The 20065-nt window shown below is 49.6% G+C and overlaps 1 protein-coding gene and 1 long non-coding RNA gene across 2 annotated transcripts in view; one reads left to right on the top strand and one right to left on the bottom strand.

The window, feature by feature from the left end:
• Window positions 1-17761, bottom strand: part of NCKAP1L (NCK associated protein 1 like) — a 46584-nt gene extending 28823 nt beyond the window's left edge. The window contains exons 1-9 of the mRNA XM_002711038.5: window positions 17477-17761; window positions 16351-16461; window positions 14913-15005; window positions 7166-7222; window positions 6191-6333; window positions 4936-5026; window positions 4716-4853; window positions 4159-4207; window positions 3904-4060 (exon numbers count right to left, since the gene is read on the bottom strand). Coding sequence (XP_002711084.5) covers window positions 3904-4060; window positions 4159-4207; window positions 4716-4853; window positions 4936-5026; window positions 6191-6333; window positions 7166-7222; window positions 14913-15005; window positions 16351-16461; window positions 17477-17719 — 1082 coding nt within the window. The 5' untranslated portion in view covers window positions 17720-17761. The remainder of the gene's footprint in view (window positions 1-3903; window positions 4061-4158; window positions 4208-4715; window positions 4854-4935; window positions 5027-6190; window positions 6334-7165; window positions 7223-14912; window positions 15006-16350; window positions 16462-17476) is intronic.
• LOC138844356 (uncharacterized) lies at window positions 17708-18692 on the top strand. The gene is made up of 2 exons (XR_011380077.1): window positions 17708-17810; window positions 18346-18692. It is a non-coding gene; the product is annotated as an uncharacterized lncRNA (long non-coding RNA).
• The last annotated feature ends 1373 nt before the right edge of the window (window positions 18693-20065 follow it).

Here is a 20065-nt window from a genome sequence, read left to right as displayed (position 1 = left end):
TCCTAGAGATTCGTGCTGGAAGCCCCGCATTCCCGCAGGCTCTTTGCCCCTGTATTCCTTGCAGCTGTCTTCGCTCAGCCCAGGTCAGCTCTGCCACCACATCAGTGGGACTACAGAACTGCTCCTTTCCCTTCTTCAAGCCACGCCATTAAGTACACGTTGCACAATCAAAGCCAGTTGGAGTTGGAATACTATTCAGCCATGAAAAGGATGACACTCTGTCATGTGTGACTGACCACCTGCGTAGAGCTAGATGTCATTACAGCAATTGAAATCAGCCAGGCAAAGAAAGACAGGTACCACATGACCGCTCTCACACGTGGAACCTAAAAAAGTTGCCTCTTGGAGGTTGAAAGTAGGGTGATGGTGAGCAGAGGCTGGGGAGAGGAGGAGGGGAGGGGATGGGGAGAGATCGTTCAATGAGTACTAAGTTACAGTTAGGTAGGAGAAGTAAGTTTTAGTGTTTCGTGGCACAGAAGGGTGATTCTAAATAATGATGATGTACTGTGTGTATATTTTTAAAACTTAGAAGAAAGGATTTTGAACATTTTCATCATAAATGATAAAGGTTCAGGACCGGCGTTGTGGCACAGAGGCTTAAAGCCCTGGCCTGCAGTGCTGGTATCCCATATGGGCACCGGTTCGAGTCCTGGCTGCTCCACTTCCAATCCAGCTCTCTGCTAATGGCCTGGGAAGCAGTGGAAGATGGCCCAAGTCCTTGGGCCTCTGTATCCAGGTGGAAGACCTAGAAAAAGCTCCTGGCTCCTGGCTTCAGATCAGTGCAGCTCTGGCCGTTGCAACCATCTGGGGAGTGAGTCAGTGGATGGAAGACCTCTCTCTCTCTCTCTCTCTCTCTCTCTGCCTCTCTGGAACTCTGCCTTTCAAATAAATAAATCTTAAAAAAAAAAATATTCACATAGTTTCACAAAAACATACACCTAAGGATGTCATTACAACATTTTGCAATGATTTTTTTAAAGGAAACAGTTCTGATGTCCACCCATAATGGGCTGAGTAAATGAATTGTACTATGACCACATAACCGAAGGTTACTCAACTATTAAAAAGAACAAAATGGTGCTGGCGCTGTGGCACAGCAGGTGAAGCCTCCCCGTGTGATGCTGGCATCCCTTATCTAAGCCCCCATTCAAATCCTGGCAGCTCTGCCCCGATCCAGTCCCTGATAATGCACTGGGAAGACAGCAGATGACTGCCAACAATGTGCCTGGGCCCCTGCCACCCACGTGGAAGACCAGGCCGGAGCTCCTGGCTCCTGGCTTCACAGCTTGGCCTGGACCTCGTGGCTATTTAGGGTGTGAACCAGTGAATATCACTCTGTCTTTTAAACAAATTGACAAATCCTTTTTTAATAAGAATAAATTCAGTCTCTATAAAGTGAAAATCAAAGATATACAGAATATAGTAAGTGAAAAAAAATTTTTTAAAAACTACAATATAAGGTGTGGATCCATTGCTTTTTAAAGGACTTGAAAATACATGAGTCTCTTTATAAGTATACACATACAGACAGACATCTGGAGAATGCACAGCAGACTATTCTAGGAAGTGAGATTACAACCAAACTCCACTTTAAATTTTTCACAGTTCTGGATTTTATATTTGCAACCAGAAAGAAAAAAAAAAAACAATACAGGTATTTTGACCTCACCCTTCATTGTAAAACTCCTGCTCCTTGTAGCTCTCTCTATCCTACCCTTCACTGTGAAACTTAAGATTCTTTATTAAGGGGCCAGCACCATGGTACAGTAGGTTAATCCTCTGCCATATGGGCGCCGGTTTTAGTCCCGGCTGCTCCTCTTCCAGTCCAGCTCTCTGCTGTGGCCTGGGAAAGCAGCAGAAGATGGCCCAAGTCCTTGAGCCCCTGCACCCACATGGGAGATCTGGAAGAAGCTCCTGGCTCCTGGCTTCGGATCGGCGCAGCTCCAGACATTGTGGCCATTTGGGGAGTGAACCAATTGAAGGAAGACCTCTCTCTCTGTCTCTCCCTCTCACTGTCTGTAACTCTACCTCTCAAATAAATAAATAAGTCTTTTAAAAAAGATTCTTTATTAAACCCCTCATCTCTCATCTGCTCGTCGACTCACTGAAACCCAGCTTTCAACCTCCCCACCCAGCTGAAGGTGTTCACAGGAAGGGCACTGAGATATCTTCACAGCCAAGTCCAATGAGCGTCTATCTTCTTGTTTACTTACTTAAATTCATTTTATTTTAGAGTCAGAGACAGATGGAGAGAGATCTTCCATCCAATGATTCACTCCCCAGATGCCTGCAACCACCAGGGCTGAGCCGAACCAACGCCAGGATCTCCCCCGTGGGTGGCAGGGACCCAAGCACTTGAGCCACCATCTGCTGCCTCCCAGGGTGCACACTCGCAGGAAGCCGGATGGGAAGCAGAGCCGTCATTGCTCAGAGCAGACGTTCTGATGCACAGTACGGACGTCCAGGCACTGAGCCGAATGCCTGCCCCGTGAGTGTTTTTCACTCTCCATTTCACTTGCTCTCACAGCATCCTGTAACAGAGATAACCAGTCCTTCCTTCTTGGAAGACTGTCTTCCCTCCGCTTCTGTTTTTTCTCTTCTTCTCATCATCCCTCACTGATTTTTCTGCCTCTGCCCGGTCCTTAAGTCCCAGTGCACCCAGAGGTATGCCCCATTGTTTCCACCTCCCTGTGCCTTCTTCAGCAACCTCGCCTACTCTCGTGGCTTTGAGTGCCATTTCGAACCCTCATGACTGCAGACCTCACTCCTAAACTCCAGCCTAGCACACAGCTGCTCATTACTTCAGAGTCCCACAGACACGTGGAATCCACCTGTTCCAATCTCAATTCACAGCCTTTCCCGGGACCAATTTTTGTCCATGTGTTCGAGAACTTCCAGTTCCTCCGAATTTACTGAGTTAATCCCTGTGCCTAGCTTTGCACCTCTAACTTCTTTTCTTCTCTGCAATCAAAGGGGTCTTTGCTAAAATATGCAAATCCGGTCATTTCACGCCCCTGTTGAACTCCCTCAGGGGACAGAGTCAGACTCTGGCCAAGGCTACAAGTCCTGGTTAACTCTCCGGATCTGTCTCTTACCATCGCCACCTCTGCAGCCCAGCCGCCCTCGCCCTGAACTATTTGAACTTCCCTGAGCTTGTCACATCCCCTCCTACCTCCAAAATCATGATAGTTTCCCTACAGAAAATGCTTTTCTCTGCCTTAAGCAGCTCCCCTGTGTGTCCACCCAACACACACACACACACACACACACACACACCTGCCTCCAGGTTTTCCTGGACAAAGCAAGGCCAGTGTGTGCATCCTTCTCAGTGCTGCCTAACCCTTTGTGCTTACTCATCACAGTCCCACCCCACATCACAACAGTCGGTCTACTTCCCACTGCTCTGTGAATCCTTGACAACAGGCTCTTTGTTATTTTACAAGCGCATTGCACAATGTGCCCAGCATTCTCCTGCATGCTTTGCACACAGCAGCTGTCTTGTTCCTCTGAGGTGGGTTCATAGGCAGGTCACTACCGTTACCCACATTTCTCAGGTGGGGAAACTGAGGAAATGGCATGGAGAGGTTGTGTAACTTGCCCAAGGTCACACAGCTAGTAAGTGGTAGGGCTTGAATTCAAACCCAGACAGAGTCCACTCTCTTAACTTTGGTGCTATCTTATTAATTATTGTATCCCTAAAACCCAGCGAAGCACCTAGCAAGTGGTGGAGATGTAATAAACATTTCTTCGCTAGTTAGAAATTGATCCTTACCACCCTGCCCAGGAAACACACATGGAAATTGAGAAGGGTGCAGGAAGGAGCTAAAAAGAATCCCAAAAGGAAACCAGGGCCTTGGGCTTCTGAGACTGACCTACTGCACCAAGGAGGCAGGTTTCTCTCACCCTTTCATACTGCTAAACAGGTCCTCGGTGACCTTGTGCACCTGCAGCACGTCGTCCCGGATGAGGGTGATGTACAGGGAGCCCTGCAGACACAGCTTCCAGAGCTTCTGGCACTCGCTGTTGGAGTTGAGGCACCCGTGGCAGAGAAGAAAGCCAACTGTAGGGAGGTAAAACCATGCAGAAGAAGACTTTTAGAACTTGCCCCCTGCATGACCCGCCCCTACCTCCTCCACCGCCCGACCCCACAGGGCTTACTTATAATCCAGCGCTCCATCACTTCCATGGACAGATACTCACAGGCCATCTGTAAGAAGAGGCAACCGTGCAGTTATGTAACCCAGTCTTCCCCTACAGAAGAAAAGTCAGCCTAGAATCTGAGTGGTGAAACCAACTTTTATTTAGCTGAATTGATTATGGCACTTTGATAAGTCAACAGGGGAAACCTCCAGGCTTAGACTCTAAGTTTTTTTGAGGGAAAGACTTGGGGCCAACAGTACTTGAACAAAAAAAAATCTTTGATGAATTTACTCCTTACACTCAAATTCCTACAGGGCTAACTGATGCCTAATGATTTGGTTTCATCCATCCATTCATTCTTCTATGTCTACTGGATTCCTTCTGTGAGCAGGCACACTACTAATCCTGGTCCAAACAAAAGCTCCAACACCACTGTGGTTTTTAGCTACAAGAAGTGACTGACTTAGATTTTGCACACCCTAGAAGAGAGCTAACGCATTCTTAGGGGTGACGTTTTCTGAAAGAAGCGCCCTCTGGAGACACTGCCTGGCTGAGCGAAGGGAGAGGGAACTCACTGTGTCAGAGTTAGCAGGGTTAATCATGGCTGGGGGACTGCTGATGACACTCAGGAGCTGGGCACTGCGCCACTGCTCCGCCCCGTGGTTCCTCCGGACAAAGAGGTAGTGCAAAGAGAGGAGGGCTCCGCTCACAGCCTGCAGGGAGAAGCAAAAGCTGTCAACCCTGGACACAGTGGATCGCTGCTGGAGCGACTCCCTACTCTCTCTGGGAACCTGCCTTTGTGTGAGGCCCAAACTCTTCCGTCAGCTTCTTCAGAGGATGGTCGTACTCCAAGACCATCTGACCCAGGCGAGCAAAACTGGGGTCCCTAGAAGGAATCAGAGGAAAGAGGAGTTGGGGCCCTGCCTGAAGCACCGTGGAGATGCTTCTATGATGGCAAATAGGACAGAGATGGGGGTTCAGGCTGGTACTCTCCATCTCTCACAATACATTAAGCAGTGACTCACAGAGGCAGGACCTCCCCCCCCTCCACTGCAGCATCAGGTGGACTAAGCTACAGTGAGACAGAACCACACCATCTGGGGCAGGTCCAAGAACCTTTCTCTCTCAAAAGCTCCCAGACTAGGGTTGGACACATGCCAGGAACTTTGTAAGCTTGTGCCGCCTAGCTGGAGACCTGGTAACATGCCTGGACCCAAATCTCTGTACAGCCCAAATGCAAATATTCAGCTCTCATGGGCAAGGAACCTGCGGAGGTGCCAGTGTACACATGCATGGGAAGGCATTTCCCACACAGAACAACTTGCCACAGCCTACTCGCATCCCTCTGATCTTCAGTCCCTCAGCCCTTAAGCTGGAGGCGGGGAACATGGCAGGGTGAGGCCCACAAAATCATTCAGTCCAGCCCTGCCAAGGCAACCACAGGCAGCACTCGAATTCACTAACTCTGTAGCACGCTAGTTTTTAGTTTGATCATTTTGTATGGTCCATAAGTGAAATATCTGAGAGGGGGGCCGGCACTGTGGCATAGCAGGTAAAGCTGCCGCCTTCAGTGCAGGCATCCCATATGGGTGCCAGTTCGAATCCCAGCTGCTCTACTTCCGATCCAGCTCTCTGCTATGGCCTGGGAAAGCAGTAGAAGATGGCCCACGTCCTTGGGCCCCTGTACCCACGTTGGGGACCAGAAGAAGCTCCTAGCTCACATTATAACTTGCTTCTAATGGCTTTACCTCACTCATACTATCCCTACAAATATCAAAAAGAAGTTATTTGCCTTTTGCAATAATCTGAAAAGCAAAATGGAAGCCAGTGCAGGATTTAAAAAAAAAAAAAAATCAGAAATAAAGCAGACGGGTAATCCACTAGGAGTGATTCCAAAGTTCTCTACCCATCGAGGTGTACCTGGCCTTGCTGGCTCATCACACAGCTTCCAGGCTGTCACATGGGAAGTCACAGCTCTACCTCCTTGGTGTCCACCCCCTACCTCAGAGCAGGTGCATGACAGCCTCCAGAGCACAACCCTTTAACTCACCCGTGCCCGTGCAGCATCTCGTGAGCACAGTTGTACATGCCGATGAGCAGCCGTCGGTCCTCAATCCGTGACAGAAGCAAAATAACTGAGGTGTACGTGACGATCAAGTCCAGGTAGCTCCGGGTGAAGTCAAAGTTGACAGTCTACAAGGGAAATACACAGGACAGCAGGGACAGCAGCCAGCCCCGGGCGGCTCCCTGTCTCCCCAGCCACTCCAAACAGACTCGGAATAGATCTCATTTAAAAGTAGGAACTGATGGGACGGAAAATGTGGAGGAAAACTGGAACAAAAGTCCAAAGCTAAAAAAAGAAGCTCAACAGGGACCAGCACTGTGGCGTAGCGGGTAAAGTCGCTGCCTGCAGCGTCAGTTTCCCTTATGCGCGCTGGTTCAAGTCCCGGCTGCTCCACTTCCGATCCAGCTCTCTGCTAGGGCCTGGAAAAACAGTAGAAGATGGCCCAAGTCTTTGGGTCCCTGCACCCATGTGGAAGAAGCTCCTGGCTCCTGGTTTCAGATCAGCTCAGCTCCAGCCATTGCAGCCAACTGGGGAGTGAACCAGCAGATGAAGATCTCTCTCTCTCTCTCTCTCTGCCTCTCCTTCTCTCTCTGTGTAACTCTGTGACTCTGCCTTTCAAATAAATAAATAAATCTTTAAAAAATAAAAAAAGAAGAAGAAGAAGCTCCACATACAAAGAGGCAAAGAAATAAGGTAACATTTTGGGGGTGGAGAGGGTAGAATAAGAGTTTTGTATAATTTTTGTATTAATTGCACTGCTGCTCTGCTTGACATGTAAATTCATTGTAATCTCAGTGCTTTTTATTTAAAAAAAAAAAAAAAAAACACTATAGCCTTGAAGCAACAACTGAAGCAGCATTCTTCTAGTCTCGCCCCACACGACCCAACCCGACCCAGACCCAGCCCAGACCTGGCCCCTTCCTCGATTCCATGGCAGAAGAGAATCATAAAGGATCTTACAATGTCAAAACGGCACTGGCAGGCATCAATGGTGTTGAGAAGCTCATACACGTGGTCCTGGGGGGAGACGGGGGAGGGGAGGGGTAAAGAGAAGGTGGCGCAGGCCGCCCGAGCTCGAGGGGAGGGGACACCCGCCTCACTCACAAGGGGTGGCATCGTCAATCAGGAGGAGGCTCCTCCTCACTCACCTCCTGTCCCACCCCCTGGCGCCCCTGTCAGTCAACTCTGCCAAATACCCACGTTCCCCTAACTTTATCACCCGTGGGTCACATTCCTCCACAAAAGAAAGCCTACAAAATGTCGAGAGTCTACTAGGTGGTTTCAAAAATGCCAAGAGTCAAACCCATTTTTATGGACAAACCCCAAAGTACACTCTTCCTGGATTCCATCTCCTTTTCTGAGGAGCAGAGCATCAACACGCAGGAACGACCCAGCTTCCCACGGGTTTCTATTTGCTGACCACTACCAAGTGTCAACTACCGCCTAGGGAATTTGTCTATATTTCTTTTTTTTTTCTTTTTTTATTATTTTTTGACAGGCAGAGTGGACAGTGAGAGAGAGAGACAGAGAGAAAGGTCTTCCTTTGCCGTTGGTTCACCCTCCAATGGCCGCCGCAGCCGGCGCGCTGCGGCCAGCGCACCGCGCTGATCCAATGGCAGGAGCCAGGAGCCAGGAGCCAGGTGCTTTTCCTGGTCTCCCATGGGGTGCAGGGCCCAAGCACTTGGGCCATCCTCCACTGCACTCCCTGGCCACAGCAGAGAGCTGGCCTGGAAGAGGGGCAACCGGGACAGAATCCGGCGTCCCGACCGGGACTAGAACCCGGTGTGCGGGCGCCGCTAGGCGGAGGATTAGCTCAGTGAGCTGCGGCGCCGGCCGAATTTGTCTATATTTCACTTAACTCTCATTCTAGGGGCCGGTGCTGTGCCATAGCAGGTAAGCTGCCACCTGCAGTGCCAGCATCCCATATGGGTGCTGGTTCAAGACCCGGCTGCCCCACTTCTGATCCAGCTCTCTGCTATGGCCTGGGAAAGCAGTAGAGGATGGCCCAGCACCTTAGACCCCTACACCCGCATGGGAGACCTGGAAGAAGCTCCTGGTTCCTGGCTTCGGATCGGCACAGCTCCGGCCACTAGGGCCAATTGCTGAGTGAACAAGCGGATGGAAGACCTCTCTCTCTCTCTCTCTCTCTCTCTCTCTCTCTGTCTCTGTCTCTCCTCTTTCTCTGTGTTAACTCTGCCTTTCAAATAAATAAATAAATAAATAAATAAATAAAATTTGCCTGCTGTAGACTCACTGCATTTTGAGTCCTGCCTGGAGGCGCCTTGGCTGGGCTGGACCAGGCATTCCCCACCTGGGTTCCAGAGTGGTGGGGATTTTTCTTTTCACACACAATTCTACCCAAATAAATACACTCCCCCCACACACTGGGCACCCGCTCTCCATCCTGCCCCAGCCCTCAGGAAATTCCCCCTCACAGCCTGGTGTGCTCATCCTTAGTTTATGTAATCCTCTGCTGACAGAGAAGAAGAAAAAGGGAGACTTTGCTTATCGCGTGTGTTACAAAATTGAGATAATTTTATATCCTTCTTGTCGTTTTGAATTTCTCCCTCAACCTGGTCAAACATCTTCAAAGCCATCTGGTGGAGAACTAACTCATTCTTCTCGACAGTCCCACAATAGCCCCTGGTTTAGCACCAGGAGCCAGGAGCTTCTTCTAGGCCTCCCACGTGGGTGCAGGGGCCCAAGCACTTGGGCCATCTTCCACTGCTATTCCAGGCCGTAGCAGAGAACCAGATTGGAAGTGGAGCAGTCAGGACTTGAACCAGCGCCCATATCAGATGCCGGCACTGCAGGCAGTGGCTTTACCTGCTATGCCACAGCGCCAGTCCTGGTACTTTTCATTTCTACAAAAGTAGAATTGTTCAAATACTATATAAATATAAATGTATGTATGTATATATATTCTCTTTTTTGACAGATAGAGTTAGATGGTAAGAGAGAGAGACAGAGAGAAAGGTCTTCCTTCCATTGGTTCACCCCTCAAATGGCCGCTATGGCCGGAGCTATGCTGATCTGAAGCCAGGAGCCAGGTTTTTCCTCCTGGTTTCCCATTGGATGCAGGGGCCCAAGCACTTGGGCCATCCTCCACTGCCTTCCCAGGCCACAGCAGAGAGATGGACTGGAAGAGGAGCAACCAGGACTAGCACCCAGCACCCATATGGGATGCCGGTGCCGCAGGTGAAGGATTAACCAAGCGAGCCACGGCACCAGCCCCTATATATTCTTTTAAAATATATTAGAGTGTACATTTGGCACAGTGGTTAAGACACTGCTTAGGATACCTGCATCGTGTATCAGAATGCCAGGGTTCAAGTTCTGGTGCAGCTAATACACACCCTGGAAGACAGCCGGTGATGATCCAAGCACTTAGGGTCCTGCCATCCCCATGGGAGACACAGGTTCAATTCCTGACTCCTAATTTCAGCCTGACCCAGCCTGTCTATTGCAAGCATTTTGGGGAGTGAACGGCGCTCCTTTTCGGAAAAAAAAAAATTAGAGGATGGCACCGTGACATAGCGGGTAAAGTGCTGTCTGCAGTGCAGGCATCCCATATGGGCGCCTGTTTGAGTCTAGGATGCTCCACTTCCAATCCAGCTCCCTGCTATGGCCTGGAAAAGCAGTGGAAGATGGAACAAGTCCTTGGTCCCCTGCATGCACATGAGAGACCCGGAAGAAGCTCCTGGCTCCTGGCTTCAGATCAGCGCAGCACTGCCATTGTGGCCATTTAGAGAGTGAACCAGCAGATGGAAGACCTCTCTCTCTGTCTCTGCCTCTCTATAACTCTGCCTTTCAAATAAATAAATAAATCTTAAATAAAAAATAAATGAAAGTCCCAATATGCAGACCCTCCTCCACTTCTAATCCTGCTTCCTGCTAACGTACATCCCGGGAGTCAGCAGATGATGGCTCGAGTACTTCAGATCACACTATCCACGCAGGGGACCGGGCTGGAGTTCCAAGGCTGCTGGCTTTGACTTGACCACTCTAGCTGTTGTGGGCATTGAGGGAATGAACCAGGGGATGAAAAATCTCTCTCTCTCTGTCTGCCTCTCCCTCTCTCCCTCCCTCTCCCTCTCTCTCTCTCTCCCCCCTCCCTCTCTCCCCCTCTCCCTCCCTCTCTCTCTCCCTCCTCTCCCTGTCTTTCAAATAATAAATAAACTTTTTAATAATTAAACTTGTTCAGCCGGTGCCGTGGCTCAATAGGCGGAGGATTAGCCTATTGAGCCGCGGCGCCGGCACACCGGGTTCTAGTCCCGGTCAGAGCGCCGGATTCTGTCCCGGTTGCCCCTCTTCCAGGCCAGCTCTCTGCAGTGGCCAGGGAGTGCAGTGGAGGATGGCCCAACTCCTTGGGCCCTGCACCCCATGGGAGACCAGGAGGAACACCCGGCTCCTGCCTTCGGATCAGCGCGGTGTGCCGGCCACGGTGGCCATTGGAGGGTGAACCAACGGCAAAAGGAAGACCTTTCTCTCTGTCTCTCTCTCTCACTGTCCACTCTGCCTGTCAAAAAAAAAAAAATTTAAACTTGTTCTTACCACATGACTGGGCAATTCAACTTCTGGATAATTCCCCCAAGTGAGATGAAAAATACATCCCCACAAATATTTGCACTTGAACAATGGCAACTTACACATGATAACAGACAAGAGCTAAAAACAGCCTAAATGCCCATTAGCAGATAAATGGCTAAACAAATCGTATCAATTACACAATGGTTTTCAACAAAAATGAGAATGAAGCCCTGATCCGCGCAACAACCTGGGTAAATCTCAGTGGACATTACGTACTGCTCTGAGAGGCAGAAACCAGGCACAAAAGAACACGCGCCGTACAATTGCATTCATTTCAGCCTCAGAAAGAGACGTCTACAGTAGAAGGCAGATCAGCAGCTGCTGCCTGGGGCCAGAGTGCAGGGCGGGATTGACTGGAGGGAAAGGCACCTGGGAACCTGGGAAGTGACGGAAATTCTCCATACCTCGTGCTGGTTACACAAGAGCATCCATGTGTCAACACTTGCTATAATGTATAGAGAAAAATGTCTGCAGTGTATTCTCCCAACAAGGCTTTGTCTGAATTAACAGATGGGGAAACAGAAGCTAGAACAGCTAAGAAACTCGCCCACGATCACAGAGCAATTAAGGGACGGTGTCAGAATTTGAACCCGGAGCCTCTGATGGTCACGGTGTGCTAGGTGACCTGTCCACCTCCCTGCAGGTCCAGGCTGCCTCGACTACCAGGAGCGCCTTTCCACAGCCCCAGTCAGCTGCCTAGGGTCTCCAGGGGACAGCGGCTGATGAGGCTCACTTCCAGCCACTCACACAAATCATGTCACTATACAGATCTGACATTCAGAAGACCAGAATGTGAGACCTGCTGAGCACGGAGGTGCATGCCTCCCAAGCCTTGTCTCATTTAATTCTCACCCACACCCCACGTGGTAAATCTAATGTCCCCAGCCTTCCTCGTCTGAAGTCACACAACGCGTAAGTGGCAGGGCTGAGATCTGAAGCCAGGTCCATCTGACCCAGCGCCTACTGACTCCACAGCACACCATACTTTGGGGTTCCTATTTCCCTTTCTGAGGCCTGTGATGTGGTGCAGCAGGTTAAGCAGCAGCTTACGACATCAGCATCCCATAAGGGGGCATGGGTTCAAGTCCCATCTGCTCTACTTCCGATCCAGCTCCCTGCTAATGCCCCGGGGAAATCAGTGGAAGATGGCCCAAGTGCTTGGGCCCCCCACTCCCACATGGAAGACATGGAAGAAGCTCCTGGCTCCTGGCTTCAGGCTGTTGCCGCCATTTGGGGAGTGAACCAGCAGATGGAAGATCTCTCTCTCTCTCTCTCTCCATGCTTCAAATAAATAGATTACATTAAAAAAAAAAAAAAAGACAAATTTCTAGAAGTGGAGTTAATACATTGGAAGTGGACACTTCGTACAGCAGTTAGGATAGTCCCATATCTGAGTTCAAGTTCTGGCTCTGTTCTGTATCCCAGCTTCCTGCTAATGAGCAACCTGGGGAGCAGCAGGTGATGTCTTGGATAGCTGGGTCCCTGCACACAGGAGGGAGACCTGGACTGAATTCCTAGCTCCTGGCTTCAGGCTGGTCCAGCCCTGGCTGTCGCAGATATTTGGTAAGTGAACCAGTAGACAGGAGATTTTCCTCTCTCTCCCAGTCTCTCCTTCTGCCTTTCAAGTAGATAAAAATAACTAAGTGAAATTTTTAAAGTATTACCATATTAATTTAGCTTTCAAAAACATTGTATTAAATAATGCTTTATATTTTTATGTCAATAAAAATAGTATATACTCATTGTCCAAAATCCAAATAAAATGTCACCCATGTAGTATTGCTACCAACAACTATTAACGATAAGACAAATCCAAATAGAAAGATATTCTGAGAAGTACATAGCCTGGACTCTTCAGAAAGGTCAATGTTATGAAAGACAAAGGCCAGAAATTACTCTAGATTAAAGGAAGACTTCAGAGACATAACTAAATCTAATGTATGATCCCCAAGACAATTGGAGAAATATGAATATGGGCTATGTTTTTGCCAGCAACATTGAAGTACATTTCCTAAGCACAATAATTACATTAGGGTTATGTAAGAAAATATTCTTGTTCTTAGCAGATGTACACTAAAATATTTTGGGACTGAAATGTCATGATGTCTCCAACTAACTCAAATGGCTTAGAAACAAAAACAGAGATTAGCAAAGATGACAAAACACTAACAATTATGGCATCCAGCAGAACAAGAGCAAAATAATACTCAGGGCACTGCTCTTGGAACTTTTCATCAGGTTTGTTATAAAATATTCGGGGAAAATACTTTAGACATTTTTTAACTCAATACAGAAACATATGCCTTATTTAGAGAATGTCTAAAACTCAGCAATAACAAAATAATTGAAAAATGGGCAAAGAACTTAAAGCACACATTATCCAAAGACAATACACAAATGGTTCAGAAGATGTACAAATGGCTAATAAGCACATAAAAAGACACTCAGCACCACTGAGCATTAGCAAAACGCAAATCAAAGCTACAAGAGATAACAACTCACACCCAGCGGGAAGGCTACTATCAAAACAGAAAATCACAAATGTTCGCAAGAATGTGGAAAAATAGCCCTTGTGCACTACTGGTGAGAATGTAAAATGCTCTTTGGAGAACTGGGTGGTGGTTCATCAAAAAGTTCAAAATAGAGTTATCGAGGGGTTGGCACTGTGGTACAGAGGGTAAAGCCACCACCTGCAGTGCCAGCATCCCATATGGGCACCAATTCGAGTCCTGGCTGCTCCACTTCCAATCCAGCTCTCTGCTAATGGCCTGGGAAGCAGTGGAAGATGGCCCAAATCCTTGGGCCCCTGCACCCATGTGGGAGACCTAGATGAAGTTCCTGGCTCCTGGCTTTGGATCAGTGCAGCTCCAGCTGTTACGACCAACTGGGGAGTGAACCAGCGGATGGAAGACCGACCTCTCTCCCTCTCTGCCTCTCCTTCTGTCTCTGTGTAACTCTGACTTTCAAATAAATAAACAAATCTTTTAAAAAATAGAATTATCATACCATCTAGCACTTCCACTGCTGAGTATATATGCCACAGAACTGAGAGCAGGTTCGCAAAGAGATATTTGGCCGGCGCCGCGGCTCACTAGGCTAATCCTCTGCCTTGTGGCACCGGCACACCGGGTTCTAGTCCCGGTCGGGGCGCCGGATTCTTTCCCGGTTGCCCTTCTTCCAGGCCAGCTCTCTGCTGTAGCCCAGGAGTGCAGTGGAGGATGGCCCAAGTGCTTGGGCCCTGCACCCCATGGGAGACCAGGAGAGGCACCTGGCTCCTGGCTTCAGATCAGTGCGGTGCGCCGGCCACAGCGGCCACTGGGAGATGAACTAACAGCAAAGGAAGACCTTTCTCTCTGTCTCTCTCTCTCACTGTGCACTCTGCCTGTCAAAAAAAATTAAAAAAAAAAAAGAGATTTGTACACCTCCATTCATAGTAGCAATGCTCATATTATTCACAACTGACAGATAAATGGATAAGCAAAATGCCGCTTAGCCACACAAAGGAATACTATTCAGCCTTAAAGAGGAAGGAAATTTTGCACTATGCAACAAGGATGAACTTTAAGGCCGTTGTGCTAGGTGAAATAAGCCTGTCACAGAAAAGACAAATACTTTACGGTTCCACTTACAAGAGATATTTAGAGTAGTCAAGATCAGAGAAACTAAAAGTAGATGGGTGGTGGCCAGGGGAAATTATCATTGAAAGGGTGTAAAGTTTCAGTTTTGCCCCATGAAAAGATGGTTACATGACCTTGTAGATGTCTTTAACAATCACTGCGCATTTTATCACAATGACATTGAAAACAGGGGAGCTTAGTAAATTGCTTGATGGAAGTCATAATCCATGCCCAAAGCTGGTTACTGCTGACAGTTTGATGTATGATATTCTACAGCTTTCCTCTGTCTATGCTAACACTGTGTGCGTGTAAGCTTAAGCATCCACTAAAATAAAAGCATGACATCTACGACGCTACACTTTGCATCATCTAACACTACAACTTGGATCTCTCTCCACATCAGCACCTCACTCATTTGCTCAAGCACACAAAGCAAGACCTACTCAAGCAGGGTGCGCCTCTGAAAGGGGGTGGGGGTGCCTGGACCAAAGCGAGCTCACCCGGAACTCCATGACATCCACAAACGACTGGTAGTAGTTGGTGAGGAACCTAATGATCTCCGCTTTTTCACGATGAACCGGTCCCAGATGTTGCTGAGAGAAGCAAAAACACAACAAAATTAAAAATGCAAAGTAAAAGGATGATTGGTCACAGGAACTCAAGAGCCAGGCCGCCCCCAAAATGTCCTGGAAGAGGGTTGAAATGTGCTGGGACTCGTGAAGACTTGCCATCTGGGCAGGATGCTGTGTGTGACCCTGACCCCGGCTGAAGGGCTGAGACCAAGGTCAAGGCCGCCTCAGCTGCTCGGTTCGCCGTTTGCCTCAAAATTGAGAAGATGGTACGGGTAAGATGGTTGATAATCCGGGAATAACTTTTTTTAAGATGTATTTCAGAGTTACAGAGGGAGGGAGGGAGCCGGGGGGGAGGGAGAGAGAGAGAGAGATCTTCCATCCACTGGCGCACTCCCCTGCAATGGCCAGGGCTGGGCCAGGCTGAAGCCAAGAGCCAGGAGCTTCATTTGCATCTCCTCTATGTGTGGCAGGGGTCCAAGCACTTTGGCCATCTTCTGCTGCTTTTCCCAGGTGCATTAGCAGGGAGTGGATCAGAAGTAGGGTAGCTGGGACATAAACCGGTGCCCATATGGGATGCCAACATTGCAGCCAGTGGCTTAACCCACTATGCCACAACCTGGACCTCAGGAGCTAAGATTTACTAGGGGAGAAGTCAGGGATAACGCACAGGATGCCTAACTGTAAGACAGGGAAGAGCCGGCGCCGTGGCTCAATAGGCTAATCCTCCACCTTGCGGCGCCGGCACACCGGGTTCTAGTCCCGGTTGGGGCGCCGGATTCTGTCCCGGTTGCCCCTCTTCCAGGCCAGCTCTCTGCTATGGCCAGGGAGTGCAGTGGAGGATGGCCCAGGTGCTTGGGCCCTGCACCCCATGGGAGACCAGGAAAAGCACCTGGCTCCTGGCTCCTGCCAGGATCAGCGCGGTGCGCCGGCTGCAGCGGCGGCCATTGGAGGGTGAACCAACGGCAAAGGAAGACCTTTCTCTCTGTCTCTCTCTCTCACTGTCCACTCTGCCTGTCAAAAAAAAAAAAAAAAAAAAAAAAAAAAAAAAAAAAAAGACAGGGAAATGGGAACCAGGAACAAGAAGAAGGTGCCCCACCTCGCGGGGCTGCTCCAGCTGCCTTCCCCTGCGAGCGCACGGTGAACTCCCGCATCCTGCAGTGGAGAACCGGGCACCGCTTTGCCCCAGCTTCCCCTGGGAGCCTCACACCTTAGCATTCTCCAGACAGAAAACCCTATAACCTAGGAGGGCTGAAAGAGGGCTACCCCTCCCTGCAGTGTGAAGAGAGCCAGTGATGAGGGGCGCATCTGAGCCACCAAGCACAGAGGTACAACAGAGAAAGCAGACAAGGGGGGCCCCTGCTCTCACCGTGCTGTTGCGGACGTCTATGTTGGGAAATTTCTTGTTGATGTACTTGAGAGAAGATTCCATAGACTTTTCCAGTAAGAATGGCGGCTTGGACTTGGGGTCTGAACAAGTCTGCAGAGACGAACCACACGGTGTTTGCATTCCTTCTCCTCTCGGCTCGGAAACAGCCCTGCCCTGCACCGTTCCATCCCGGCCTCTCTTAGGAAAAGGCCGTCGGGGAAGTCATTCTGAAAGCAATGCCAGTGGGGCAGGGACAACTTCCAGGACTCTAAGCCCATTAGCTGAGAGCTGAGGAGCAACCCGGGCACCCGGCCTTGCTGGCGAAACCACAGCGTCTGCTCAGCCCCAGCACAAAGGGGAAGCTGTCTCCCCACCCTCTGCTGAAGCCGGAAGGAGTGAGAAAAGCAGACGCCTGGGGCTCAGGGTCACAATTAAATGCATTGTACAATTATCTCATCCCAAAGAGCATTCGCAGGTGACGTGGGGACAGAGAAGCCACGTTCCTGACGGTTCCTCTTATTACAAAATGCACAAAAGGCCTGCTCCTTAAGCCCCTATTTTCTCTTTAAGAACTCTCCAGAAAATACCCCTGACTTTATCTATTTCCTAGACTGACTCAGTCCCTGGCCCACCTCTAGCCACCAGCTTCTCCCAGTTCCAGTTCTATCCTACACATACACACACACACACACACATACACACAGCATGAATTGCCCCAGACTAAGCGCCCCGGAAGGTACCTACCCCTTGAATCTAACTAACGTCTATGGCTTTCGTTTTAGAGAAGTCAGTCCATGGAAAAATGTATGCTATAAACCCAGCTTCAGGTCTCAGCAATAAACAAGAAGACCCAGAATCCTAGATCCCAGAGCCTTATCCAGCTCACTCATGAGTGGGGACCACCGCCCCACCCTCCCCATCCCCCCATCCCCAGCGGAGGTGGGAATCAAATTTAGAAAGGGGAAATGCTGTGAAGAAGCCTCCTCCTACTGGCTGGCTTGTGGGACCGGAGGGTCCGGAGGCCAAAGCAGAGTGAAGAGGAGGGAGTCGGCCTGCTGCACCTGCAGGCCAGGGTTCCCGCCCCACTACTGCTGAGACAATCTGGAGTGTCATCGCCCGTGCTCACCTTCCTGATGTTGTACATTCGGATCAGAACCCCCTGGCCCCGATCGTTCAGGATGCTGAGCTTCTCTGCTAACTTGTGCTGATAGGTGGAGGTCAAAGACATGGTGGCCACTGAGAGACAGCAGCATCGGGACAGCAATGCCTGATGTCTCCAAACACCTCCAGCCTGGGCGGAGGCACCCCGCCTAGTCGGTGCAGCTCTTCCGGTTCCCTCTACTATTGGCTCATGGGTGAAAGGCGTCATCACGGCTCCCCCGGCACTCAGAGGCCTCTTGTGCTTCCTCCTGCACACTCAGCAGGGGCGACTTCCTCTTTCCTGCTGTGCGGCACTTCGGGTAAGGCTGGGAAGTCGTGGGAGGCAGAGGAGAGGGACGGGCTTTTGAGGCTCTTCACGATGCGGCGCCAACCATTTTGGCCTTGTTCCACCACAAGTGTCCTGTAGAAGTGCCACACCGAAAACTACCTACCTCCCCCTCCACCTCTTGACTTTCTTTTCTGCTCCCATCGAGGACATCTGGGGCAGACGTTTATTGTAGACATTAAGGTGCAGGAGTACCTGGGTTCGATTCCCAGCTCCAGCTCCTCACTATAGCTTCCTGCTTAAAAAGACCCTGAGAGGCACCAGTGATGGTTCAAGTGATTAGGTTCCTGCTACGCACATGGGAGACCGGGATGGAGTTCCAGACTCTTAGCTTCAGACTGGCCCAGCCCTGGTCTTTTCAGCCTCTTGGAGAATAAACTTGCAGATGGAAGATTCTCCCTCTCTCTCTCTCTCTCTCTCTCTCTCTCCCTCTCTCACTCTGCCTTTCAAATAAATAGATAATTAAATCTTTTTTTTAATTTCTTTCTGGGGCCGGCATTGTGGCATAGTGGGTAAAGCCTCCACCTGCAACGCCAGCATCCCATGTGGGCGCCTGTTCATGTCCAGGCTGCTCCAATTTCAGCTCCCTGCTAATGGCTAATGGCTCCAATCAAGCTCCCTGCTAATGTCCTAAGGAAAGTAGCAGAAGATGGCCTAAGTGCTTGGGCCCCTGCACCTACATGGGAGACCCAGAAGAAGCTCCTGGCTCCTGGCTTCAGATCGACGCAGCTCCAGCCATTGCAGCCATCTGGGGAGTGAACCAGCAGATGGAAGACCTCTCTCTCTGTCTCTACCTCTCTCTTTCTGTAAGTCCACCTTCCAAGTAAATAAATAAATCACTTTTTTAAAAAACAAATAGGTGTTTTTGTTGAATTATTAAGACTAAACTGAGGGGGGTATCATGGCTCAGTGGGTAAGCCACCTGCTGCAAGGCCAGCATCCCAAATAGGTGCCAGTAAGAGTTCCAACTGCTCCACTTCTAATCCAGTTCCTGCTAATGCACCTGGGAAAGCAGAAGAAGGTGCCCAAGTGTTTGTACCTCTGCCATCCAGGTGGAATCCCTGGATGGAGTTCCAGGCTCCTGGCTTCAGCCTTTCCCAGCAGGGCCATTGTGGCCATCTGAGGAGTGAATCAGCAGATGGAAGATTCTCTCTCTCTCTCTCTCTCTCTCTCTCTCTCTCTCTCTCTCCCTCCCCCTCCCTCCCTCTCTAACTCTGCCTTTCAAATAAAGGAATAACTCTTTTAAAAAAAAAAAGTATATAGGGCAGCACTGTGGCATAGTAGGCTAAGCCTCCGCCCTCAATGCCAGCATCCCATATGGGCACTGGTTCGAGTCCCGGCTGCTTCTCTTGCTATCCAGCTCTCTGCTCTTGGTCTGGAAAATCAGTGGAAGATGGCCCAAGTGCTTGGGCCCCTGCACCCACGTGGGAGTCCTGGAAGAAGCTCCTGGCTTTGGCTCAGCTCAGCTCCAGCCATTGGTACCATTTGGAGAGTGAACCAACGGATGGAAGACCTCTCTCTGTGTGTCTCCCTCTCTCTGTCTGAAACTCTATCTCTTAAATAAATAAATAATAACATCTTTAAAAATAAATAAATATGGCCGGCACCGTGGCTCACTTGGCTAATCCTCCGCCTGTGGCGCTGGCACCCCGGGTTCTAGTCCCGGTTGGGGCACCAGATTCTGTCCCGGTTGCCCCTCTTCCAGTCCAGCTCTCTGCTGTGGCCCGGGAGTGCAGTGGAGGATGGTCCAAGTGCTTGGGCCCTGCACCTGCATGGGAGACCAGGAGGAAGCACCTGGCTCTTGGCTTTGGATTGGCGCAGCACTGGCCGTGGCGGCCATTTGGGGGGTGAACCAATAGAAGGAAGACCTTTCTCTCTGTCTCTCTCTCTCACTGTCTGTAACTCTCTCTCTGTCTCTCTCACTGTCTAACTCTGCCTGGCAAAAAAATAAATAAAAATTAAAAATAAATAAATAAAAAATTCCTAGATAAATAAAATTAAAAGAAAGTTTATTTTTAAAAAAGAAAATATATGTTACAAAAACACTATGCACAGATTTCAAATATTTTGGAGGGCAGCTGTGTGGCACAGATGCCACTCAGGATGCCTGCATCCCATATCAGCACATCAGGTCCAAGTCCCAGCTTCTCTGCTTCCAATCCAGCTTCCAGAAGGCTAATGTGCATCCCAGGAGACAGCAGATGAAGGCTGCCATCCACACAGGAGACT

The sequence above is a fragment of the Oryctolagus cuniculus genome, chromosome 11 (assembly GCF_964237555.1).
Source record: "Oryctolagus cuniculus chromosome 11, mOryCun1.1, whole genome shotgun sequence".
Taxonomy (NCBI): Eukaryota; Metazoa; Chordata; class Mammalia; order Lagomorpha; family Leporidae; genus Oryctolagus; species Oryctolagus cuniculus.
This window is presented reverse-complemented; position numbering and strand designations above follow the sequence as displayed.